The sequence below is a fragment of the Pteropus alecto genome, unplaced genomic scaffold (genome assembly GCF_000325575.1).
Source record: "Pteropus alecto unplaced genomic scaffold, ASM32557v1 scaffold94, whole genome shotgun sequence".
In the NCBI taxonomy this organism is placed as follows: domain Eukaryota; kingdom Metazoa; phylum Chordata; class Mammalia; order Chiroptera; family Pteropodidae; genus Pteropus; species Pteropus alecto.
The window spans coordinates 13,963,735-13,990,520 of record NW_006437736.1 but is presented as its reverse complement, the minus strand read 5'-3'; the positions used below and the strand labels follow the sequence as shown (position 1 = coordinate 13,990,520).

Below are 26,786 nucleotides of genomic sequence, written 5' to 3'. Positions count from 1 at the left end.
TTGCTAGAAAATGTGCAAGAGTTAGCTCTTCCCCTTCCCTTAGCGGTGAGGGTCTTGGAGGCTGAGCAGGATAAAGAGGCTGTCCATAGGGTGGGGCAGCCCAATGTGGGGAGTCAGAGCCCAGGCTGGGTGAGGAGGGCATACGTACATGAGGGTGACCTTGCGTAGGACGTTAGAGTGTAAGTGGGGTAAGGATGGATTCTGAGTGGAGGTTGGGACCTGCATCCAGAATCAGTGTAGAGAAAGTAAGGAAGCCTTCTTATGGAGGGTAGCCTAGCATAGGGTGTCAGACTTGAGCAAGGTGAGGAGGATGTCCATGGGAGTTGCTGGCCTTGTGCCGGAACACCGAAGCAGAATGAAGAGGGCATCAAAGGAGGCCCAGAATGGAGAGTCAGAGAGTATTCAGGGAGAGAAAGGCATCTTAGGGAGGATGTGGCAGCCAAGATGGAAGATAGGTTCTATTCAGGGGATTGATCAAATATGGCATAAACAAACAAAACAGAAACAGAACAAACTGATGGATGCCAGATGAGAAAGGGGTTGGGGGGCTGGGTGAAAAAGGTGAAGGGATTAAGAAGTACAAACTGGTAGTTACAAAATAGTCAAGAGGATGTAAAGTACAGCATAGGGAATATAGTCAATAATATTGTAATAACTATGTATAGTGCCAGGTAGATACTAGACTAATCAGGGGGATTACTTCATAAATTATATAAATGTCTAACCACTATGCTGTATACCCGAAACTAATATAAAATAATATTGAATGTCAACTGTAATTGAAAAAAATTTTAAAGGATAATGGAAGCAGATTTCTTATTGTCACACGAGGGAGTTAGAAGTGTGGAAAGGGAGAAAACTAGATAGAATAAACTCTTTTGTGTTGGAATTAGAGGTATTAGTATGAACTTATATTTTCAATATGTTTAGATATGGAAATATATATATAAAATGTGTGTGTGCACACGCATGTATATGCGTGTGGGTGTGTATGTTATGCAGCAGAGGGAAGAGTTAGGTGGGAGAGATTAAAAGAAGGAGGATCATTAGGGGAGAACTGAATTGGGTGTGAGCTGGGAGCATGTCTGTGGAAAGAGTCCACATGAAGGATTTAATTTTTAGAGTCTTTTTCTTTTGGCCTTTGGGGGCGGAAATCATATCTAGCACTCAGTTTATCTCCTTGTAAATTGTGATTCCATTAAATTATCCTAACTGTTAAAAAATAATATGTACCAGTATAGCTTTTCGTTGTGGTGTTGTGGGGATTAAAAGGACAGAGAAGGGTGAAATAGAGAAGGGTGGCTTACTCCTCTAACATCCGATAGAGAAAGCTGCTTTCAGGAGTTGCTGGCCTTGACTGTAGCAAAATGAATGGAGATTCATGATGTAGTTAGGAAAAGCAGGAAAAAGCCAGGAGCACTGAGGGGCAGCTTCAGAAGGCATATAATGTAAACTTTTACTTCCCCACTATGTTAGAGGATGTCAATTCTTGAGACTGAGAAGCTGACACACAAGTTTTTGTCAAAGATCCTCTTAGAGTGTAGTCCCAAAAGGTTTTCTGATCAGCCACAAATGATGGGGAGTATGCAGTAAAAGTGAGTACATGCCAAGATTGGTTGGTCTACAAATAATTATGTTTACATGTAGATGCACACAAATATTTAAATTTTACTCTTGCTGATCAGTTCAAATAACAGTTCTCAGAAGAAATTTCTCTAATTGCTTAGTTCCTTTTTCCTTCCTGTTTCTTTACTCTACGTTTTGAGTTCCTTCTTTTATTACCCTTGCTAGCGTATGTTTAAAGGCTATGACTTCCACTATGCTGGTCTTGGAGACGGGGCCTTTGTCTTGAGGTTTTCAGGTTTAATGAGATTCTTTTCATGACTACTTGCCTATCCGGGGCCTCTGTTCTCATTTAGTTTCATAATCTGAAGTATGACAAGTTACCGTGATGTCTGGTTTTCATTTTAAGACATTTTAAGGAAGAGATGAAAATTATTTTTTGAAGAGAGAAAGTTTCTTCTCAATATGACTTCAGAGATTACTTACGCTGAAGTGAGGTTCAAAAATGAATCCAAGTCTTCAGGCACCAAATCGGAGCCTCCTGCAGGTAAGAAACATTTTCTGGTGGTCAGAGTTAATGATGAGATGAAGGGTGAAGAGAGAATACTGTAAACAAAGTGTAGGTGATAGTTGCTGTTTTTTTGACTGGCTACAGTTTGGAAATACAGGATTCTCAGAAGATTGAGTTGGCTGAAGATAAACATTAAAGGTTGTACAGTTGTACTATAACAAAACTGAGGTGTGAGAAATCCACTACAGTCCTGAGCTAAATAGAGTGCTAATTATGAAGAAAAGTTGTCCTGTGTCTTTGAGGCTCAGAGATACTGCAGTCAAGAAATTGGGTACAAAAACAAAGCCCACTAAATTATCCATAGCCCCTGCAGATTGATGAACTAGTGGGCTTTGTTTCTTGGTCAGTTAGAGGGGAAGAGTTTGGGTGGAGAGTGTCGTGGGTGTATTTGTTAATACTAGACTAAAGTGGAACAAAAGATCATTGCAGATAAAAGACTAGAAAGTCTTATAAAGAAAGTAAGTCCCTTATATCTTAAGGGAAAATTGCTCTGTAATCAGAACACCCCTTGCATACTGTATCTCTGAGACGGATTCAACTAAGCTTGGGATTAGATCAAATAACTTGAGTAGCTTTATGATATTTCAGATATAGAGCAAAAGAGAGGAAAAAGAAAAGCATGTAGATTATATACGATAAGAAGCTGTGAGAAGGGGGTTGTGATTGCTCATGTTTTCCAAAAAACTTCTGTAGAGATATGGAGAATGCTCAGGCAAAAAATTTTTTCCCCTTAAAAATTGTATATAACTTCTTTATTACATTTTAAAATGTTCCCTGTAGAAAATTTTAAAAACTAGAAGTACATAAAAATTTAAATTTTATTCTTACCATGTAGAGATAACTATTACTTACATGTTATTCTATATTCTTCCAGATATAAATATACATAAATACATATCTATATTTTTTCTAAAAATGAGATCATAATATACATTACTGAGGAGGGTTTTTCTCCCCTACTTGACAATATATTATAACTTTGAGAATATTCTCAACCATGAAATGGTGACTAAAACGTTCTGACATTCATTATCTTAAGGATGTGATGAGAGATGATTATAAATATTTACCTGCTATGGCATTATTTAAAGTAATTAAAGTTGGAAACAACCTGAAAGATTACTTAAGTATGTAATTAAGTACTACATAACCACAATAGAGTATCATAGAAGAAAATATGGTGGTATGAATAATGTTCATGATATAACGTATAAGAAAATAATAGGTCAGAAACCAGTATGTTCAATGTATCAATCATGTAGGAAAATGTGTGTGTATATATACTCTAACAATTGCTGAAAGGATATATACCCAGAATATTAATAATAATTGCCCTCAATGGCAGAAATTTGTGCTTTTATGTGTTTTTCAAAGTTTCTACAATGAACATTATTATTTTCTTCCTATTTTTGTATTATTTCAAATGTTATATCATTAGTAATAGCATGTCATCCAAGAAGAGGAAGAGAAGGAAAAAGAGTAAGTAAAGAATGTATTACTGAGTAAACTAATTTAATTTTTCCTTCAACTCTTAAAGAGAAGACCAGCCCTCAGAGAAGTAACTTCAGTTTTTCCAAGGTACTTTTTCCATTGCTGACACTTCTGCTGCTATTGGCAATCTCATTTTTTATCGCTTTTATCAGTAAGTATCCAAATGAGACTATAAGGAATGTCTGTCTTACCCAAAGAGAGGATATTCATTAGATACTGATATTTAACAATAGGTTTATCCAGAAATCTAGGGAAAAAAGTCTACTCTTGGAGGAGTGTGGTGTGTGTGTGTGTGTGTGTGTGTGTGTGTGTGTGTGTGTATGTGTGTGACATAATTAGTGGGAACTCATTGGAAATGTTCTTTATTTGAATTTAGTTACTTTTCTATAAAAATAATGGAATTCACTCTCTTTATAGAAATTGAAGAGTATATGTGTGTGTATGTGTTTGTGCACACATACATATTTTGGGATGAGCATGCGAACCAAGAGATGGGAAGAAATATTCCAGGAAGAGTTTCCCCTTGAATTTTTCCCTTAATTATTTCTCTCCTGCCCAAGACTTGTGAGATCTAAACACCAAATTAGTAGATAGGTGGATTTGTGCATGTCTTTAGTTTTAAGAATTTATCAAATTGTTAAAAGGCATAAAAACTAGTTTACACATGGGTAGATATTCTGTTCATTCATTTGGTCATTCAATAAGCAACGATGGCCATCTACTTTATGTCAGACGCTGTGCCAGACAGAGTCCAGACAGAGCCCTTGATCTCAAGAAGTTCAGAGAATGGTGGTAACTGGTCGCATGAACCAGTGGTTACAACATTGCACTGTTGTACAGGTAAGAAGCACAAGAGGCTGAGATAGACTTCCTGAAGGAGATGACATCTAAAACTGTGTGTACCAAAAATGACACAGATGTGAGATTGCATAGAAAAATGTGGACATGAAGGGCGATATAAGTATAAATGACTGAAACATATGGTGCGAAGTGAACTGTGAGAAATGAAGTTGTAAGTGGGAGAAATAAGCAGGGTTTTGATCATGAAGAATGTTGTGTACAATTCCGAAGAGTGTGAATTTTTTCCCTGAAGGTTATTGTATCAGTTATCTTCTAATGTTTAATAAACCAATCTAAAGCTTAGTGGATAAAAACAACAACTACTTATTTAGCTCATGATTTTGTGATTTGACAGTCTGGACTGGGCTCAGCTGGTCCTGGCTGAAACCAAGAGTTAAGGGAGAAGAGAACTAGGGTCAAGTATTACAAAGGTCAAAGAGGAAGAAAACTAAGAAAGAGCCATAGGATATAACTAATGACCATTATAAGGGTGGTTTTACTGGAGTGGTGGAAGCAGAAGCCATTTTCTCTCCATTCTTTTTCCTTCAAAGCTTAGCTTTTGCATGCATTGAAGGAGAATATGGATAAGTCCCTTTACACCCATTATAATGGAATTGTCGTGTCTTCTTTCAACTACTGATCTTTCAACTATTCCTAGCGAAATCTATGGTTTCAAAATCAGTAGTTTTAGGATTACATCGAATATGGGGTGATGGAAAATTTTTTCCATAGTCAGGATCCGTCTACATAATTGGGCATTTGTAGATTTTGTTTCTATAAAGAATGCAAGAAAGTAATAAAGAGCAAAGTCATAACATTACCAGGAAAATGAATGGTCTTACTTTCTTTTTCAGTTTTCTTTCAGAAATATTCTCAGCTTCTTAAAGAAAAAAAGATTTTAAAAGAATTAACTCACAATACATTGGAATGTAAGAGAGAAAATTTGACCATGGAAGGTAAAATTAATGTGCCTACAATTTATTTATTGACTATACTCTGCAAGTATCCCCCATCAATATTTCTGAAAAGAATCATAGGTAGATCATACTAAGAAGTTGAGTCTCATGATCATTTTAAGCTTTAAGTGTAAAAATATATAAGATCTAAAGTTCTTATGTGAATATCTTTAATTTGTCTGTGCAAGGTAATAGTCTTAATTGTGAAAAAGGTTATATTGATTTTGGATTTCTTCAGATTTCACTTCTTTCTGAAATTTTTGTGCACACTTGCTCTTTTTCTCACATAGTTAAAACTTACTCTTTCAAGAGAGATCTAATCCATTTGTGTTTTAAGAAAACACATTTGTTTTAAGAAAACACATGTGCATAAAACATTTCTGGGAGAATACATAAAGTACTCTTACAGAGTTTTACCTGTGGAGTCCAGGGTTGAAGATGTTGGAAGAGAAAGTTTTAGTTTTGTTTGATGAAGATGATGATGATGATGATGATGATATAAAATGATTTTAATATGGATGTGAATTATTTAAATTAGAAAAATAGACTATTTTTAAAGTTTTATAGTTATAGCAAAATTGAACAGATAATAGAGTTCCCATATTACTCCCTTCCTCTGTGTACACAATTTCCCCAATTATTAACATCTTATATTAGTAAGATATATTCATTACAGCTGATGAACCAGTAGTGATAAACTATCATTAAAGTTCAGCATTTATTCAGATTTCCTTAGTTTTTTTCCCTCCTCTTTAATTCTTGCGCACCCCCCCCCCACCTATGGATGTTGTTGTTTTCCCTTAAGAACTGGATCTCTGAAGGCGGGGTGCCCCTCCCACACACTCATGGGGTGCACCCAGCCCCCCAGGGCCTGGCACACCCGGGGAGTGAACCCGGGACCTTCTGCGTGTAAAGCAGCCATGCTAACCACTACACTGTGGAGCCACCCCAGAGTTCTTACCTAATGTTATTTTATTTGTTCTAGGATTCAAGATACCTCATTACATTTAATTTTCATGTTTTTTTGGACTCTCTTGGCTGTGATAATTTTTTTGAATGTTTTTGTTTTTGATGACTTTGACAGTTTTGAGGAATAATGGCCAAGTATATTATAGGATATCCCTCTATTGGAAATTGTCTGATGTTTTTCTAATGATTAGACAGGGGTTATTGGATTTTTAGAGGAAGATCACAGACATGAAATACCATTTTCATCACCTTATATCAAGGATATATATTACCAACATGATTTTTGACGATTGATGTTGACTTTGATCATCTGGCTGAGGTAGTGTTTGTCAGATTTCTCCATTATAAAGTTATTCCCCCTCCTCTTTTTTCATAATGTACTCTTTGGAGGGAAGTTGCTGTGTGCAGTCTACAGTTAAGTATTAAAGAATTATAACTCCTGTGTTTTAGAGTGGAGTATTATGCTAGTCTGCTTGCACTGCCATTGCAAAATACAGGTATTCCTTGCTTATAGAAAGTTTGCATTATGCCACTTTACTTTTACGAAAGATCTAAATTAGTACCTGTTTTTGCTAACCAAAAGAAATTTGAAGATTTTTGCTTTTACAAAAAAAGTCAAAAAGCAAAAATAGTACTTAGCATTTATTTTACAGTGAGCTGTTATAGAGGCAGTGCGCCTCCTGAACAATGAGAGTGGCCCCACCAAGCTTTGAGCTGTGTCTGCGAGCATCTGTGCTTTATCTTGATTTATTTTGTGCATCCGTGAACAACAAGATATATCCTAAGGTATCAGAAAAGCCTAAGAGAGGTTATTTTTTTTGGATCTGGGAATGCTTGAAAACATTTCCATGTAAATTACTGGTAATTGCTTCTTTGCTTTATGCCACTTTGGCTTACAAAAGGTTTCATAGGAACTCTCTACTTTTGGGTAGTAGCGGAAATCTGTATCACAAACTGGATGGCTTAAACAACGGACCTCTCTTCATCAGCACTTGCTGCTTCATCTTGCACTTTTATGTAATAGAGATGCCTTCTTTTCTTAAATTTTATGAACCAACCTTTACTAGCTTTAAACTTTTCTTCTGCAGCTTCCTCACTTCTCTCAGTCTTCATAGAATTTAAGAGAGTTATGGCCTTACTCTGGATTAGGCTTTGGTTTAAGGGAATGTTTTGGCTTGTTTGATCTTCTAACCAGACCACTAAAATTTTCTCCATATCAGCAATAAGGCTATTTTGCTTTTTATTTATGTGCTCACTAGAGTAGCACTTTTTCTTTGCATCGCAGCTTGGCTAACTGTTTGTGGTAAGAGGCCTTGCGTTCAGCCTGTCTTGGCTTTCAAAATGCCTTACTCACTAGGCTTAATTATTTCTAGCTTTTGATTTAAAGTGAGAGATGGGTGACTCTTCCTTTCACTTGAACACTTAGAGGCCATTGTAGAGTTATTCATTGGTCTAATTACAATATTGTACTGTGTCTCAGGGAATAGGGAGGTCTGAGGAGAGGAAGAGAAATGGAGAAATGACCAGTCAGTGGAGCAGTCAGAACACAAACATTTATTTATTAAGTTCACTGTCCTATATGGGCACGGTTCATGGTTTCCTCAAACAATTACGATAGTAACATCAAGGATCACTGATTATAGATCACCATAACATATATAATAATATAATGAAGAAAAAGTTTGAAATACTGTGAGAATTACCAAAATGTGACACAGAGACACGAGTGAGCAAATGCTGTTGGAAAAATGGCGCCGATAGACTTGCTTAATGCAGGATTACCACAAACCTTCACTTTATGAGAAACACGATATTTGCGAAGCCCAATAAGGCAAAGTGCAATAAAACGAGGTATGCATGTACTATATTTATTTTGTTGCTCAAATAGTTCTATCTGTGCCATTGGGAGCTCATTCAGTTGGCTCCTCTGCGCGTTTGGCACACCCCATCAATGTGTTGTTACGTTTTGTTTTTGAGTGCTTTCTTAATTTCTGGGGCTACAATATGCTCTGAGTTTATATTGTATATTTCCTTTCCCAGTCTTAGAATTATCTATTTCTCTGAGGAGCCATGGCTCCTGTTATTGAAGAATAGTATTAGAAACCAAAATCTGGACTAGGTATGCTCATTGCTGCTGGGGTGTGATTTCTTTTATACCTTCTCAGCTGACAGAACAACAATAACAACAACAACAACAACAACAACAACAACATATATATATATGTGTGTATGTATGTGTGTACTAACTTGTATATGTATGTGTTTGTGTGTATATTTCTATATGTGTAACTACCTGTATCTATAATAAGTTGAACATCAGTTTTTACTAATGTCTCCAACTCCAAAATCTATTACCACATGCATCATTCTACCCTATTCCCCTTGCTATGTTTAAATCACCACTCCAATAGTGGGAAATCTGGTTCTTTTTAAAAATTTAATTTGGTTATTAGTTTCAAGTATACAGTACATTGGTTAGACATTTATATAGTTTATAAAATAATCCCCCTAATTGCTCTTTCTCTCCTCTGGCTCTCCACATAGCCATTACATTAATGCTAACGGCATTCCCTATGCTGTGCTCCCCATTCCGATGACCATCTATCAACTACTAATTTGTACTTTCCTAACCCTTCACCACTGAGAAATCTGGTTCTACCATCTGCCCAATACATTTTCTTAATTATTCAATTCCAAGTATCACATATAAAACTGTCAAAATTGGAAATTCATACCACTATGGGAAACAACTTCATCAACTAGAATACTACAGTGCTTATGTACAGTTTCTTTTGTCTTTACTCCTACAGACTCCATTTCCAAAGTTACTTAAGTCATCACTACCTCCCCCACTCCCAACCCACACTTGTAGTACAGTTAGATTTTCTTGTCACAGTCTTAATTCTTTCATGGGATCCCCTGACATTCTAAATAAAGTTTTAAAATTTGCATACAATAAATATTGTGTTGATTTTTGACAAATACATAATGTCATGTATCCATTATTATAGTATCACACAGAGTAGTTTTACCGGTCTAAAAATTTCCTGTTCTCTCTCCGGTCTAAAAATTTCCTGTCCCCTCTCCTCCTCTCCAAACTCTTGGTAATCACTGAAATGTTTACTGTCTCTATAGTTTTGCCTTTTCCAGAATGTCTTATCTTTGAAATTATACAGCAGGTAGTCATTTTACACTGGCCTGTTTTACTTAGCAATATGCATTTAAGATTCCTCCATGTCCTTCCATGACTTGATAGTTCCTTCAAAAATCACTATTCCTTTGTATGGTGTACCAAAGTTTGTTTATCTATCTGTTGAAGGACATCTTGATTGCTTCCAGTTTTTGATGCTTATAAATAAAGCCGCTATAAACATTTGCATACAGGTTTCAGTGTAGATATAAGTTTTCAACTAAATTGGGTTAATACTTACAAGCATAATTGCTGAATCATATGGTAAGACTATTTTTAGTTTTGTAAGAAATTACCAAACTGTTTTCCAAAGTGGCTATATCATTTGGCATTTCTACTGCCCAGTATTAGCACTTGCTATTGTCAATTTTTTCAGTCATTCTAGTAAGTGTGTAGTGGTATCTCATTGTTGTTTTAATTTGCAATTAATAAATTGCAATGACATATGATGCCAAGCATCTTTCAGTATGCTTATTTACCATCTGCACATCTTCTTTGGTGTGGTGTCTATTTCATTTTTGCCCATTTTTAATTGGATTTTTTGTTTCGTTATTGTTGAGTTTTAAGTGTTTTTTGTATCTTTTAGAGATAAGGCTTTTATTACATATATATTTTACAAATATTTTCTTCTAGACTGTAGCTTGTCTTTTTATTCTCTTAAGCGTGTTTTTCACATAGCCAAGACTTTTTTATTTTGAGGAGACTGATTGAATTAATTCAGCTGGTTGGATCAATATTTCATGATTGCAGAAGTTTAAGTTTGAGATCAAGACACTAATTTCCAAAGAGACAACACAGATACACAGAGATACAGGCACACACTCATAGATTATGTTTGATTAGTTTTCTCCATATAGACATAGAGATAATATCAGATGACTGAATAAAGGGCATTAGTTACTTCAAACAACAAAACATCTCCACTTCAATGATTCAGATTGGTTACTTAAAAATAATGGTACACATATTTGTGTGCTAATTTATACCTCAGAGTTTTGTTTTTTCACTTAAAGGTACAGAAAATATGTTTGATCAAATTCAATTGTATGCATTTCTTTCCAGTATGAGGTCTACATCACTTGCCTGACTCACATTCAAGCAGGTGTTATCCTCAGGATGACATAACGCCATTTTTCACTCTACTGAATATTTGAGTCCAAACGGTCATAACATCTTAAAGATCTGATGCTTGTTCTATAATTGGCTTTGTCACCCTGAACTAATGAAGGTAAATTATAAAACAATAAATAAATAAGCAGCAATTATCCTAAGGGTGATATAATTACTTCTTGTAATTACCTTAAAGCAAGCTTTTTAGAGGCAACAATATGAATTTGTTTGATGAAATATTCTAGAAAAACAAGAACTCTCATTTTGTCTTTTTATAAATTTATGAGGTTACATTAATGGAAGGCCCTAGTTATACAAAGCCTGCTATAATGGGATTGTGTCATCCTGGGGATAACTATATAATGATAGCAATAACTCAGTGGAAATATAATGTAGTTCTTTAAATTGCTTGTCTTGCAATGAAACAACGTAAAATGCAGTAAGAACTTTGATAAATGTATTTTGTAAATTCTGATCCTGAATTCCAGTTATCCAGTCTGAACAAAGAATTATATTAACAAGGTTTGTACGTAATATATTCACTTTAATGAAAATAGAACAGCTTTTATGGCATTACTTAATTCAGGTGATATGGATCAAGTACTATATTCAGTCTGCTGTCTAGCTCACCAACTGTTGGCTTGCAAACTAGCTCCCCTACACAGAGGGCAAGGAGAGACATATGAAAAAAGCAGACCATTCCAAATTGGTAGGTGGTAATTTTAATGATGTTTCTCTTGGGTGGCTGCAAGAGAAGTAAATCTCTACCCCTACTTGCTAGAACCTTAAGTTTATATAGAGGCTTTAACTAGGTTCAGTCAGTATACCATGCAAATGGACTCAACACTACGTAACTATCTCAAGGGTGCCTTGAGGCAGCTTCTATGAAGGAAAAGGAAGTGAAATGCATATTCCAAAGACAAGGAAGTGGGTGAGGAGCCTTTGATTGACTGGCTTCCCCTCGCAGCTCAACAGGCAGTCATATCCTCTTGAGGACCTTCTCTAATGAAGCTTCTTACATGTCAGACTGGAAACTGGAAGTCTATTTATTTACATTTTTTTCAGTCTATTTTGTCTCTGTTCCGTTGGGTTATTTCTGTTATTTTGTCTTTCAATTCACTGATTTCTCTGGCCTCTCCACTCTGCTGTTGAGCCCATTCACTGAGATTTTTATTTTGGTTATTATATTTTTCCATTGTAAAATTCCATTTGGTTCTACTTTATATCTTTAATTTGTTTGCTGAGATTTTTTTATGTCTTTGCTGAGGCTTTCTATTTTTTTCACTAGGTTTAAACATATTTGTACTTTCTTGTTGAAGCACTTTTGTCCTGGTTTCTTTAAAATCTTTGTCAGATAATTCTAATATTTCTGTTACCTTGGTATTGGCCTGGATTTATTTTCTTTTATTAGATTAATTCTGAGAACTTGTGGTGTTTGATACGATGAATACTTTTCCATTGAAACCTGATGTTTTTGTATTATGTTTTAGGCATCTGGATCTTATTTAAACCTGTTTTAGCTGGCTTTTCCTGACACTACTCTGGCAAGGGAACAGGGGCTCTGCTTTGTTACTTCCTGATGTAGGTAGACTTGACCTTGACACCTGATGGGCGGGACTCATTATCTCTGAGTGAAGATGGGAGTTCTGGTTTCCATATATTCCTCTTCAGTCTTTAATTTTTACACACACTTTGCAAATTACTTGTCTTATATTGCACCTATATGGCCTTCTGTCAATACAGAGAAAGATTGGAGCTGCTGCCCAAAGAATTGGAAGTCATTTAGTTTGAACTGCTACTTTATTTCTAATGAATCCAAAAATTGGGCTGAGAGTGTGAAGAACTGCTCAGGAATGAAGGCTCATCTGTTGGTGATCAACAGCAAGGATGAGCAGGTATCTTCTCATAGAAAATGGAGTCAGGAATTTCACCTGGATTTTGAATTCTTCTCTTGGCTGGGGAGGAGGTTTTTCATTGTTTTGGGATATTGGTTCTGTGGCAAAAGGCTTTCAATAAAATAGATAAGAAAAGCTACTTAAGCCTTTCCATTTCATACCTTCTCCCTGCTTTTATAAAACTAACTGCCCCAAAATAAATGGGGCTATTTAAAATATAATATGTGGGGTTGAGTGGAAGGATGGAAATAGTTCAGCCTGAAATATCAGTTTATTATTTTAACATGTAAATGTTTTTAAAATTATTAAATATTTAACAGAGAAGGAGTTTTTAAAAAGTCAAATAAAGTTTAATCATAGAGAGTCACAATCAACAATCAGAAATGAAGTAAAAGAATCTCTGAGTTTGTGAAAGAAAAAAATGATTTAATCTGCAAAAGTTTTCTCAATCATAACTTTGAAGAATACCATCTCTTAGTGAAGAAAAGAGGGAAAGCGAGTCTGAGATAAGAATTCATTATGATCATGGAAGGAAATTGCTTCCATATGTATTGAACATTGCTATGATCTTAATATTTGCATCCCCTCCAAATTTATAGGTTGAAATTCTAATTCCCAAAGGTTATGATATTAGGGGCCTTCAAGAGATACTTAGGTCATGAGGGTGGAGACTTCATAAATAGATTGGTGTTCTCATAAAAAATACCCCTAAGAGCTACATTGTTCATCCACCATGTGAGGACACAGCTATATGCTGGCTATGAATCAGGAAGAGGAACTTATGCAACGAACCATGCTTGTTCGTTGATCTGGGATTTCAGCCTCCAGAACTGTGAAAAATATATTTCCGTTGTTTATAAGATCCCCCAACTGTGGTAGCTTGTTATAGCAGTCCAACTAGGTTAAGACAAACATCATGCTCATAAGTGATGTCTACAATCCTGCACTGCACAGCCAGAGAAGGCCTAAGACTCCTGGGCAGGGTTCCCGTGCCCATCCTCTCCTTTTCTTCTCTTCTCCCTAAGTCATGAAGAACTCAGTTCAATCTGAAGGCTATACTCTAAAGGCTATAACTGCTTTCTTTTCTTCCCTCAGGATTTTATCAGTAAGAAACTGGATAAAAAGGCTGCTTATTATATGGGGCTATCAGATCCAGAGGGGACAAGAGACTGGCAATGGGTCGATCAGACACCATACAACAAAAGTGCCACGTGAGTAGAGAATTAGATAAAGGAATTCTGAGTTTTGGATCATCAGGCGATTCAGGATGTCCCAACTATTAGGTATTAAAATAAAATAGCTCACTCTTCTTTTGACTCTTGAGCACTAGGTTAAATAATTTTATTTATTATCTCATTTAATTGTCACAAGAACTCTATGAGGCACACAATATTTTTCTCAATGTAGAGCTGAGGAAATGGAGTTTAGAGAGTTTAAGTAACTCAATAAATGTTATCTAATGACAGTGGTCCTGAAACCCGGGTCTATTTGACACCAAAGTCTGTGCTTTAAATCATTACATTTATATCTCTAAATATAACAAATATTCATGTCAGTTAAGATAATAACCAATTTTTAATATATTATATCTCTCATCAAGCAAATAAACTAAATTCTGATACTTTTATATCATACTTACTTATATATGTCTTTTAAAATTCAAATACTTTAGAATATTTTGATCCTTATATCATCTGTGTGAAATATATAGGGATTTTACTCTATTTTTAATTTTTTAGATATGTAAATGAGGGAAGTTAAATTACTTGTCTAAGCTAATAGGAATAGTAGCACATTTAGAGATTTTAACTTCTTCCTTAGACTCAAAAGCAAAACATAAAACAAAAACAAAAAACTACATTGATACTTGGAATCAGAGTGAAACCTTTTCATCATTGAAGGGAGCCTATAAACTGACATTTTTCAAGGAACAGGGCATACAGATGACAAATGGAAAGGGAGCCTCTAGGATATCTTCTGGGAAAGTGTTTAATGCAATAAGATGACACAATGCTGGGTGATGTAGGCACAGTTTTCAAGGGAAGGCCAGAGACACAGATGGAGAAAAAAACTTCATGAGAAGTGGGGGAGAATGATTTGGGCATATCTGCCTTGACTTCCACACAGTTCAACCTCAGCCTTCTTCCTCGCTCTTTCTAATCCTTCTCACTGTTTGAAGACACATCCTCATCTCTTTTCTCCCCTTTCAGATTCTGGCACCAAGGTGAACCCAGTAGTCCTGATGAGCGTTGTGTTATCTTGAATGCTCGATCATCAAAATGGGGCTGGAATGATGTCCCTTGTGAACCCCTTCAAAGGTCAATTTGCAAGATGATGAAGATCTTTATATGAATGGAACATTCTCCATGAACGTATGGTTGAATTGGTATCCACCATTAAAGAGATAGCTAATTTGTTTTCTAAAATTCATGTGTAAGTCTTGTATAAGTGATAGAAGTTTTCAGTAGCCTGTCACCTATTCCACTTAAGATAAAACCAGCATATGTTCATTCATTTATTCATTCACAAAATAAACATTTATTGAGCATTTTCCATGTGCAGACACTAGACTGGATAGCCTATTGGCAGACAAATGGAGGGAATATGAGCCTTCTCTCCCAATTTTTGTCTAATTGCTAAGAAGTTATATACTGATATAATGATTTGATTTGATTATAATTGCTAAGAAGTTAGATACTGATATAATGATTTCATCTCTCTGGATTTTCCTTTTTATGGGTTGGTCAGAAGCAAAATAACATCAACCATTACATTCCATTTCTCTCAGATTTATTATTTTCACTGAAAGCATGTTATGTGACAGTTGGAATATAATATACATGAATTGGAAGATAGTTCCAGCTTCAGCGCAATAGGCTCTTGGGCTTCTTAACATTCTCTGTTTGGTTTTGGACTGTCATTTAACATCAGACTACAGGCACAGGATAATCAGAGATTGAGCATTGGATAGTTAGAATTAAAGAATTATTATTTAGCATTAAAATTAGAAATTATTACTGGTGTGAAAAATAATATAAACAAAGCCACTTTTAAATGGAGTTAGAGCCAGCCTTGCACATCTGACTCCTCAAATCTTTGGAATGTTAAAACTAGGCCAAATAATCTTTGGACTGGGCATAAAGCAGCATTGTATCTCACACAACTGTTTGCAAAGATAACAAGAAAAGCTGATGTTATGACTACCTGATTGAAAATTAAAGACATTCTTTAGAATTAGCATTGCTGTGTTAATCTATCTACATCTATAGAAAGCCCTTTCTTCTATTCATGTAATTGTTCCCCTTACCTTTCTCAGAAATAACCCTCACCTTCAACTCCTAGTTGGGATACTATTTAGGTTTCTGTCTGAATCATTGCTTCCAGAATAGCTTTTGGGTCTCAAATAAATGCTTGTTGCTTCTCACTTTGGCCTTTTACTTGGCCTTTTATTTTCGTGTTAACACTGGTAACTTAACATAGATTTATATTCATCAGGTATTCTGATAATTTTTTCTTTTTTTTTTAGGTGAGACAACCCTTGGTTGACCTCACAGATTGCAAAGAGCTTTTCAGTTTACAATCCCTTATTTTTTTATTTTTTATGCCTACAGCACCTGGTCTTCTTAGGTGATCTCCTATGCAAGCACTAACCAGGCCCTACCCTGCTTAGTTTCCGAGATCAGATGGGATCGCACTTGTTCCGGGCAGCATGGCCATAGACCTGATACGTTTTTTATTTTGCTTAGTTTTATGGTTTCTATGTGTGGATCGCCACTCAAAATGGCCCCTTGTGCATTTGTATTCTCCTTTTTATTAAAGTTCTTACAGATCAACAGATCGTTTTCTTTCTACAAGGCCTGTAATTCATTGCTTTAGTATAGTAGTTAGTTATAACTGATCATGATAAAGCTAATTCTCATCATGGCTATCGCAATATGACCTGAGATTATACTCTGGTTTAATTTCTTTCTCTCTTTCTCTCTTTCTCTTACTCTCTTTCTCTCTTTCTCCCTTCCTTCCTTCCTTCCTTCCTTCCTTCCTTCCTTCCTTCCTTTTTTTTTTTTGCACAGAATGTTTTTTTTATGTTAAACTCTTCATATTAAAATAAAAATGACTATGACGATGCCACCCTGAACAAGCCCAATCCCATCTGATCTCGGAAGCTAAGCAGGGTAGGGCCTGGTTAGTATTTGCATGGGAGACTACCTAGGAAGACCAGGTGCTGTAGGCATAAAAAATAAGAATAAAAAATAAGGGATTGTAAGCTGACAAGTTGATCTGTGAAGTTAACCAAGGGTTGCCTAGCCTAAAAAAATAAAATAATAAAATAAAGTAAAATAAAATAAAATAAAAATGAATCAAAGACAGTAATTGTCTTTTCAGGAAAAAAAAAATCTCAATGCTCACTGACATTAGTTAATACCATCAGTAAGAGTCTATCATATCATTAAGTGTTATCCCCTCGTATGAATGAGAAAAGACAGTCTTATCATCTTTATAATTGATCATTTTATATTATAGCCAGGACAACAATAATTATATTATTCTAGTCTCAATTTTTTTTCTGGTTCACATAATTTTAGTCAACTGATTTTCATATTGAAGAGGTGTTGTTGGTTATGTCAAGTAAATTATTAGAGTAAGCACTTTAAAAAAGCTCTAATCAAAATTTTAAAGTGTAGCTCCATTCTTGTGAGATTATAAGAGTTTCTATATTAGTCTTTGCATACTGCATGAAGGATTTGTATTCTTTAGTATTCATGCATGGATAGGGAAAGTCACGATGTATATTTATAAAATCAGGCCACCATGTACCCTGATTTTCTTGATACAACTGAGTAATTACATTTACCACTCATTTCCTAACTATATCTAAAGTTGAGTTATTTTTCTATGGGTCTTATCTTATCCATTGTTTAGAGAATTTATAATTTATTTCCTAGAAAGCAACTTACATCACAATTCTGAGGAAACTTTATTTACAATGAGATTTTCCTGTTATTATTTCAATCGTATGGGGATAGAATGTAGGGCGGGCAAAAAGAACCACTTTACTAAATGCCTTTGCTTGTCAGAATAGAAGGAGTGCTTATACTGGAGTGAAATGGAGATGGTGATATTGATTAGTACTGGAATTTTTCTCCTCCTTCCACATTACATTTATGAATGTGGTTCAGAGCCTATTTTTAAAATTTTTCACTAGAGCATAATTAAATCAAAATTGTGTGTAATAGGTTTTATGTAAGATTTGTGTTTATAGAGTGACATTTAAGTGAAGCAGCATCTGGCTGGATTCCAATCAATGGATAGAATTGTGAAAAATAAAATGGTGGTTTTAAGATACTAAGTTTTGGGGTAGCTTATTATTCAGCAATATACAACTGAGACACCTTCAAATTGTATCACAGTTTTGAACCAAAATTCTGCAAAATAATGAAACATAGTAAATCACACTGTTGTCTCTGAAAAGATTAGTAACAATTTAGAAATCAGAGCAGATTAATTTTACCATTACTGAACAAAATGCAAAGTAAAAGTGTTCATCTTTTAATATCATTTAATTCCTATTCTTGTAGAGTGGTCATATTACACACATGTGGTTCTTAAATAAAAAATGTTTAATATAATATAATTGAAGTTTTTATCTACTATTAAGGATGTGCAATCAAAAATTGTTTTGAGATCATTCTTCTAGGAGATAGATCTTAAAATGCTTGTCTAATGTCTAGGCAAATGTTCTCTCTAAGGTAAAAGAAAAAGACAAGCTACATACAGAACTATTTGGAAAAAAATGTGTTTATGTGTCAGTTTATTTGGCAGACATATTTAAGTCCATAAATAAAATACATAGAATGTTTGGCTCTATATTCATCTCTATAGTTGTTATTGAAAACAAATAAACATATAAACAAGTAAACCTACCAATGCTTTAAGCTCTTTTGGTCAAATTGCCACTTAGTAAATGGAAGAGGAAGCAGAAAATCTGCGGAATGTCCGGTACTAGGGAGAACACTTTTGCCTATTGGAATTGAAGTGATCGACCCGGATGATTTCTCTGAGGTGGGAATCTCCTAACACCTGACAACTCTCAGGGCCCATTCAATGTTAATTTTCTTTAGATGATCTTAAAACGGAAACATGGATTAATAGTTTCATCTTTGCCAGTATGGAAATTATCAATGCTGTACACTTTGTCAAAGATAAATTTAATGATTCAAGGATGGAAGCAATAATGTGACAATTCAACTGTATTAAACCAAATGTTCAGTATAAAGGTTTTTGTTTTGTTTTGTTTCTAGTATAGGTGTTTGATTAACCGTATCTTCTCCACAATGAAATGTTCGGTGTCAGGTAAACTTGTTACAAATGTGATTTTATAATAAAGAACAAGTGTTTGAGACTTTGGCACATATTGTTGGTCTATTTATTCCTTCTTCCTTACAATCAAGCTTAAGTGTTGTTTAGAGAATCACTTTCCTTCATGCATATAGGATGCTAACCTCATATTCAGCTTTGTGGATACTAATTAAACCAAGGTGATCAAAACTATCACCCCAGTGGTTTGTTTAGGAATAGGTACAAACTACAAATCATTCCAATGAACTGCCTTGTCTTGTTTTCAGAGGGAGCTTATGCCCTTCTCCCAAATAATATGTTTGCTATAGATGGTTATTCTATGACCATGATGAAAACTAGCCTTAGGATGACAGGAACACTGTGGATTGTAGAGTAGAATGATGGAAAGACCTGTTTCCTTAAGGGTAGATGTACCACACTTTATCTAGTCATCTATTGAAGAACATTTTGGTTGTTTCAAATACCTAGGAGCGTGATTGCTGGATTATATACTAAAACTGTGTTTAACTTTGTAAAAAACCGCCAAACTGTCTTCTAAAGTGGCTATATTGTTTTTCATTCCGATTAACAATGAATGAGATATACTATTGCTCCACATCTTCACCAATATTTGATATTGTCAGTGATCTTAGATTTTAGCTATTCTAATAAGTGTTTAGTATGATATCTTGTTTTAATTTGCAATTCCCTAGTGACAAGTAATAGTGAGTATCTTTTTATGTGCTTATTTGCCATCTATATATCTTCCTTGGTGAGGTATCTGTTCAGATCTTTTGCTCATTTTTGAATTGAGTTGTTTGCTTATTGTTGGGTTTTAAAAGTTCTTTGTATATTTTGGGTACAAGTTCTTTATCAGATATGTGTTTTGCAAATACTTTCTCCCAGTCTGTAGCTTGTATTTTTATTATTTTTAACTGCACCTTTCACAAAGCAGAAGTTTTTGATTTTAATGAATTCAAACTTATCAAATTTTTTTCATGTATACTTCTGATGTTGTGTCTAAAACTCATTGCCAAACCCAAGGCCACCTAGATTTTTATCCCATGTTATAGTCAAGAAGTTTTATAGTTTTGTTTATACTTTTAGGTCTATATTTCATTTTGAGTTGATTTTTGTGAAGGTATAAGGTATATATGCAGATTCATTTTCACATGTGGATGCCTAGTTGTTCTAAGATCATTTGTTAAAAAAGACTACCCTTTCTCCATTGGATTGTCTTTTATCAGAGATCAGTTTTTGTATTTGTGTGTGTGTGTCTATTCCAGGTTCTCTATTCTGTTCTCTGGATTTACTTGTCTTTTCTTTCACCAATAACACACTGTCTTGATTATTATAACTTTATAGTAAGACTTAAAATCAAGTAGTGTCAGTCTTCTAACTTTGTACTTCTTCAATATTATGTTAGCTATTCTGGATCTTTTGCTTCATGATATAAACTTTGGAATCAATGTTGATATCCACAAAGTAGCTTGCTGGTGTTTCAAATCTATAGATTAAGTTGGTAAAAATTGGTATCTTAACAATATTGAGTTTTCCTATTCATGAACATGAAATATCTTTCCATTTATTAAGATCTTTGGTTCCTTTCTTCAGAGTTCTGTAGTTTTCCTCATATAGATCTTGTACATATTTGGTTTAATTTATACCTATTGTCTCTTTTTTTTATGCTAATGTAAATGGTGTTTTAAGTTTCAAATTCCAATTACTCATTGCTAGTTTATATGAAAGCAATTGACTTTTATATATCAATCCTGTATCCTTCCACCTTGCTACTTATCAGCTCCAGGAGTTTATTTTGTTGATTTTTTTTTTTTCCTACATAGACAATTATGTCATCTATCAACAAAAACAGTTTTATTTCTTCGTTCTCAATGCATATATTTTTTATTTTATTTTATTTTTGCATTAGCTTGGACTTTGTGTAAGATATTGACTAGGAGTGATAAGAGAGGAATATTTTACCTCATTTTCAGTCTCTAGGGGAAAACATTCAATCTCTCATCATTAAGTATGATGTTATTGGTCTGTTTTATAAATTTCTTCAAGTTGCAAGTTTACTCTGTTCTCAGTGTGCTGAGAATTTTTATCGTGAATGTCTGTTGCATTTTTCAAATGCCATTTTTGCATCTTTGATATGATTATATGATTTTTCTTTAGCCTATTGATGTGATAGAATACATTAATTGATTTTCAAATGTTAGACCAGCCTTGCATACTTGAAATAAGTTCTACTTGGCTGTGTGGTATAGGATTCTTTTTATACATTGTTGGATTCAATTTTCTAATACTTTGTTGTAGATTTTTACACCTATATGTGTGAGAGATATTGTTCTGTAGTTTCCCTTTTGTGTAATGTGTTTGGTGCTGGTATGAGAGTACTGCTGGCTTCATAGTATGAATTAGGATGTGTTTCTTCTGCTTTTATTTTCTGGAAGAGATTGTAGAGAAGTTATACCATTTATTCTTTAAAAGTTTGGTAGCATTCACCAGTTGAACCACCTGGGCCTGGTGCTGCTTTGAAAAGTTATTAATTATTGATTCAATTTCTTTAATAGATACAAACCTATTCAGATGATCTATTTCTCTTTGCGTGAGTTTTGGTAAATTGTGTCTTTAAGATGTTGGTTCATTTTATGTAAGTAATCACATTTGTGGACATAGAGTTGTTCATAATATTCTTTTTATAACTTCTCTTTTACTTCTGACATTAGTAACTTCTGTCTTCTCTCCTTTGTTCTTGGTTACTCAGGCTTGGGAGTTATTTATTCTTTATATTTTCAAAGAAAAAACATTTGCTTTCATTGATTTTCTCTGTTGTTTTCCTGTTTTTAATTTTATTGATGTCTGTTTTCATTTTTATTGTGCTTTTTCTTCTGCTTACTTTGGATTTAATTTATTCTTCTTTTATAAATCCCTAAAGTGGAAGCTTAGATTACTGATTTTAGGGTTTTTTAATTCTAATATATGTATTCAATATTATAAAATTTTCTCTAAGCACTCTTTTTACTGGATCCCATAAATTATTATAATTGTATTTTTATTTAGTTAAAAATTTTTAAATGAGGGAATTTTTCCTTCACCTATCTGTTATTTAGAAGTGTGTTGTTTAATCTCCAAGTATTTTAAGATCTTCCAGCTATCTTTCTCTTATTGGTTTTTAGTTTAATACCACTGTGGTCTGAGAACAGACATTGTAAGATTTTTTTTTTTTATTTTTAATGTGTTCTTTATGGCTCAGAATATGGCCTATCTTGGTGCTGTTCCACGTGAATTTGAGAAGAATGTGTATTTTTTTGTTTAGGATGAAGCATTCTATAGATGTCAATTAGATCTAGTTGATTGATGGCACTGAACAATTAATTATATCCTTATTTCAGTCTTATGTATCTGTCAGTATTGAGAGATGAATGTTGATTTGTCTAACTATAACAAAATGAATTTCTCCTTGCATTTCTGTCAATTTTTGCTTCATGTATTTTAATATTCTAGTGTTAGATGCATACACATTAAAGATTGTTATGGCTTCTTGGAGAATTGACCCCTTTATCATTATGTACTGTTTATCTTTATTCCTAATAATTTTCCTTGCTCTAAAGTATGCTTTGTGTGATATTATCATAGCTATATAGCTTTATGTACAAATATAATATTTAGTTAATTATTATAGCCTTTAAAAACTATATTAATTTTTAGAGCATTTTAAAGTTTACAAAATAATTGAGAAAGAGTTACAGATTTCCTATATTCCCATATCCCCACACAGGTATAGTCTCTCCCTTTATCAACTTTACTCACCAGAATGGTCCATTTTTCATGAAGGATAAATCTATATTAACCCATCATAATCACCCAGAGTCCATAGTTTATGTTAGGGTTCACTCTAGGTGTACATTCAATGGTCTTGGACAAATATATAATGATACATCCATCATCTTAAGATAATACAGAGTATTTTCACTGCTCTTAAATACCTCTGTGCTCTCCTATTTATCTTTCTTTATCTTACCCTAGCAGCCATTGATCTTTTTATTGTCTCCATAATTTTGACTTTTTCAGAATGTCATGTAGTTGAAATCATACAGTATGTAGCATTTTCAGATTGGTTTCTTTCCCTTAGTAATATGAATTTCAGGTTCTTTCATGTCTTTTTGTGGCTTGAAAGCTCATTTTTATTTTACTTTTATTTCTTTTATTCTGTATTTATCTACTAGGTTCACTTTATATAATGTGTAGTTTAATTCCGATGTTCCCGTTTTGATGATCTGTTTGGATGATGTATCCATTGTTGCAAGTGAGGTATTAAAGTTCCCTACTACTATGGTACTGCTGCCTGTTTCTCTCTTCTGTTAACATTTGCTTTACATATTTAGTTGCACAAATCTGGGGGTATATATATTTATAATCATGATATCTTCTTGATGTACTGATCTTTTTGTCATAATATAATTACTTTTATTTCTTGTGATAGTTTCTGACTTAAATTTTTTTTGTCTGATATAAAAATATCCACTTCTGTACTGTTTGGGTTACTATTTGCAGAGTATATTTTTCCTCATCCCTTTACTTCCAACCTATGTTGTCCTTAAGATAAAGTCAATCTTTGTAGGTGGCATGTAGTTAGATCTGGTTTATTAGTTTTGTTTTGTGTTTTCTGTCAAATTAGCCTCTCTGTCTTTCGATTTGGGAATTTAATCTATTCACATTTAAAGTAAATATTCATAGGTGAATATTTATTATTGTCAATTTGGGAAATGTTTTCTGTTTTGTAGTTCTTTTGTTCCTTTTTTTTGCTTTCCTGTCTTTTTGTGTGTGTGTGATTTCATGATTTTTTGGTGGTGGTATCATTCGATTACTTTCTCTTTATATTTTGTGTATCCAGTATGAGATTTTTATTTGTGTTTACCATGAGGCTTATATGAAACAATTTATTGTTTTAGCAATCTATTTTGAGCTAATAACAACCTAACTTGGCTAATAAAATCTACACTTTTACTTCTCTCCCTCCCACACTTTATGTTATGGTATCACAATTTTTATCAAAATAATTATTTATTTTTTGTCAATACAATATGGTACTAATTTATTTATTTTTAAGAAAGGACTTTAATATTACAAAAAATATTAGAGACTTTTTGCAAAAATAGTTTGCACTCTTTATGTCAAGTAAATTAATTTTCAATAAAAATATCATGTATAATTTTTATGTCACTGTATTTAAGAAAAAAATCTGTTAATTGATCTGAGGCTTTTATCAGAATCTCAAATTGGTCAGTGGTCTAGAAAAGTTTGTCATTATTTATCTGGGTTGTTATCAACTTCCCAAAAACTTAACTTTACTATCATAGTCCTCTGGTAAAGAATAAGGAAAGAAAAATTATTTAAGGTTACACAAATAAACTGTTTCATTTCTAGTAATGGTGAACTATTTTATTATAGACCAACACTTGAACTCAGTAAAACTAGCAGGACAAAGTTGATTCCAAAGCATTGGAGACTATGTGGCACTGAGTACTTTAGGTGTGTGATGCTACAACACAACCATCATGGATTCATGAGCAATGATCAGTTACTCTTCCTCATTTCAATTTCTTGGGATTAGGTAATCCTCAGAATCTTGATGTAATCCCAGAACAGAGAATAGTCCCAAGAATGACTTATAGGGAATTTCTTATCAGCCACTAAGAAGAGGAAATAACAATAATCTGATAAATTGAAAATAATGAGATGCTCCATATCTTGTACATCTGAACCTATAGACCAAGAATATTTTATGCACATCTATGTGGATGAAATATGTAAATCCAAATATCTCTTAAAGGCAGTGATTGCCACCACCTATTGATTTGATTGCCTAAATTCTTTATTATCTAAATTCTTAAACAAAAAAATCATATTGGGTCTACTTAGTTTAATCATGGACACTAATTTTCAAAAGGGTGACCTAATGCTGCTTCCTTGGAAAGTGATTTGGTTGAAACTGCTGGTTCGCCAATCCTTTAAAAGAAGTCAAGCCAAAACAGAACAATAAATATCCACTTTGACTCTAATAGTATATGATTTTATCTTCATCCCATAATAGTTATTATCCTCTCCATCACTAGGTTTTGCATTATGCCCTGGTCAGACTCAAATACCCTACATTTTTTGCACATCTCACTTGAACCTATCCACAGTTCAGCTTTTGCTCTGATTTGCCATTCTCCCCATCAATTTTTGTTTTGTTTTATACCATTTTTTATTCTGGTACATTGCTCCTTTCTGACTTTGCTACTACCATTCAAAGGCCACTAGTAATCTAGAAATGCGTATAGAACAAAGGTATGAAAATAAGTGAAGAGAATGGAGCACAGGGTTGCCAATGGTCAAGAACAGAACATGATTAGGACAGCACGTATTGGAGATGGACAAAGAAGCAAAGAGGTCTTTAAATTGCTTTCCTTGTGTATCGCTAAGGAGTAGGTTTTCTTTTCTTAGATCAACAAATTACTCAGTCATTTGATTGTGTTTCTTCATCTCTGACGGAAACTGGAAACAGATTGTCATATAACTACTTCCCTTTCTCCCCTTATGAATGACAACTCAAACCAACTGGGGATAATTTCATGGGTTTTCAATCCTGTCTAGATATTTATTTCATTACTTGCTATGAGTATTTAAAAAGCCTGTTGAGTTCAATACTCTATATCCATATATCCATGGTAGTTTTTTCCTTGTATTTAGGACTGCTCATTTGAGTAGTGGAGATATTTTTGATGTTAATAGAGAGCTGGGTCTATATTCTAGAGACTTCATGTTAAGAAGGATCTTTGAGCCCTTGAGTAATGATAAGGAATTCATGAAGCCTGACTATGATGTTATACCACTTCAAGCTTTCCCTTACCTAATCAAGAAAATTAAAAAATATTACTAACCTCTGTTCAATATTGGTATTGATGCAATAAGAAAGTTTAATTACTTTTTCAGATAAATTCCAGAATCTTCCATTTTGGAATCACATTCTTGAACAATGTTCCTGTGTCTTTACGTAATTTACTATATTAACAACTTATCTAAGCCAATTCTATTCAATCAGACTTTTGTTCACTTCCTAGGACGCTATTCACCACATGGATTAAGTCTTAAATAAAATCCAATGTAAAGTCAGCTAGGGAGCACTTAAATTAATTAAGACACACAAATAAATTTCTTTTAGGGCATATAAAATATTCTATTTTGCATGCCAGAATGAATGGGAATCAGAGAAATAGAGATTTCATGCCAGAAACCGAACAAATGATCTGAACATTTTTGTCAAATTTTTCATGAAGTTTTGGCTGTGTTTCTCAATTTCCTCTTTTTTTTTTTTCCTGATACTTTTAAATCACTGGAAACTTTAGGCAAAACCACAACTTCTTTTTTTTTGAGGTACACTTTATAGTGGAAGTCTCTTAACCTCATCAGAGTGCTCAGCTGTTTGTCTCTGGTCTCTGACCTATCTGAATGAAGCCAGGGCTCTGGGTTACGCCTTCAGTGAGAGAAGCACAAGAGACTCCTAAACCTTCTAAACACAAGGAGTCCACTGATTCACATAATGGTGCACGAAGGGCAACGTCAAGGTAGGCATTCCTTTTCTTAATCCTGGGGAGAAAAGTAGAAGTGTATGGTGAGATAAGTCCTCTGGAAAGAAGAGATAAACAATGGACAGACTGAAGGGATAGAGATTGGACCACTATAGCAGTCATGAGAAATTTTTAAAAAAGAAAAATTCCCCAAATGGACCTTGAAATAATTACACTAAGCAAAATAAGCCAGACAGAAAAGGTTGAAAATCACATGATATCACTTATATGTGAGATATAAACCTA

The 26,786-nt window shown here is 34.0% G+C and overlaps 2 protein-coding genes and 2 pseudogenes across 5 annotated transcripts in view; 3 read left to right on the top strand and 1 right to left on the bottom strand.

The window, feature by feature from the left end:
- The first annotated feature begins 2,028 nt into the window (after window positions 1-2,028).
- Window positions 2,029-15,126, top strand: CLEC4A (C-type lectin domain family 4 member A). Of its 4 annotated transcripts, XM_006914668.2 has the most exons (6): window positions 2,029-2,136; window positions 3,677-3,776; window positions 5,320-5,421; window positions 12,434-12,585; window positions 13,681-13,796; window positions 14,796-15,126. In XM_006914668.2, exons 1-6 carry the CDS (start codon window positions 2,029-2,031, stop codon window positions 14,935-14,937), a joined length of 720 nt encoding a protein of 239 aa, XP_006914730.1. In that variant the 3' UTR covers window positions 14,938-15,126. The 4 variants fall into 4 exon arrangements, with proteins under 4 accessions (XP_006914730.1, XP_006914732.1, XP_006914731.1 ...); XM_006914670.2 differs by lacking the exon at window positions 3,677-3,776 and having other exon boundaries at window positions 2,029-2,110; XM_006914669.2 differs by lacking the exon at window positions 5,320-5,421.
- Window positions 15,127-16,187: 1,061 nt separating this feature from the next.
- LOC112481938 lies at window positions 16,188-16,306 on the bottom strand (annotated as a pseudogene).
- Window positions 16,307-16,697: 391 nt separating this feature from the next.
- LOC112481903 lies at window positions 16,698-16,816 on the top strand (annotated as a pseudogene).
- Window positions 16,817-26,512: 9,696 nt separating this feature from the next.
- Window positions 26,513-26,786, top strand: part of LOC102894754 (C-type lectin domain family 6 member A) — an 11,921-nt gene continuing 11,647 nt past the window's right edge. The window contains exon 1 of the mRNA XM_025048651.1: window positions 26,513-26,537. Coding sequence (XP_024904419.1) covers window positions 26,513-26,537 — 25 coding nt within the window. The remainder of the gene's footprint in view (window positions 26,538-26,786) is intronic.

What these genes read in the sequence shown, in the direction of transcription:
- CLEC4A (XM_006914668.2), top strand. Translation starts at nt 2,029, where the DNA reads ATGACTTCAGAGATTACTTACGCTGAAGTGAGGTTCAAAAATGAATCC. An exon ending in AGAAAATTTGACCATGGAAG is followed by an intron (nt 5,422 to 12,433) that starts GTAAAATTAATG and finishes CTGTCAATACAG; the next exon opens with AGAAAGATTGGAGCTGCTGC. An exon ending in TCAACAGCAAGGATGAGCAG is followed by an intron (nt 12,586 to 13,680) that starts GTATCTTCTCAT and finishes TTCTTCCCTCAG; the next exon opens with GATTTTATCAGTAAGAAACT.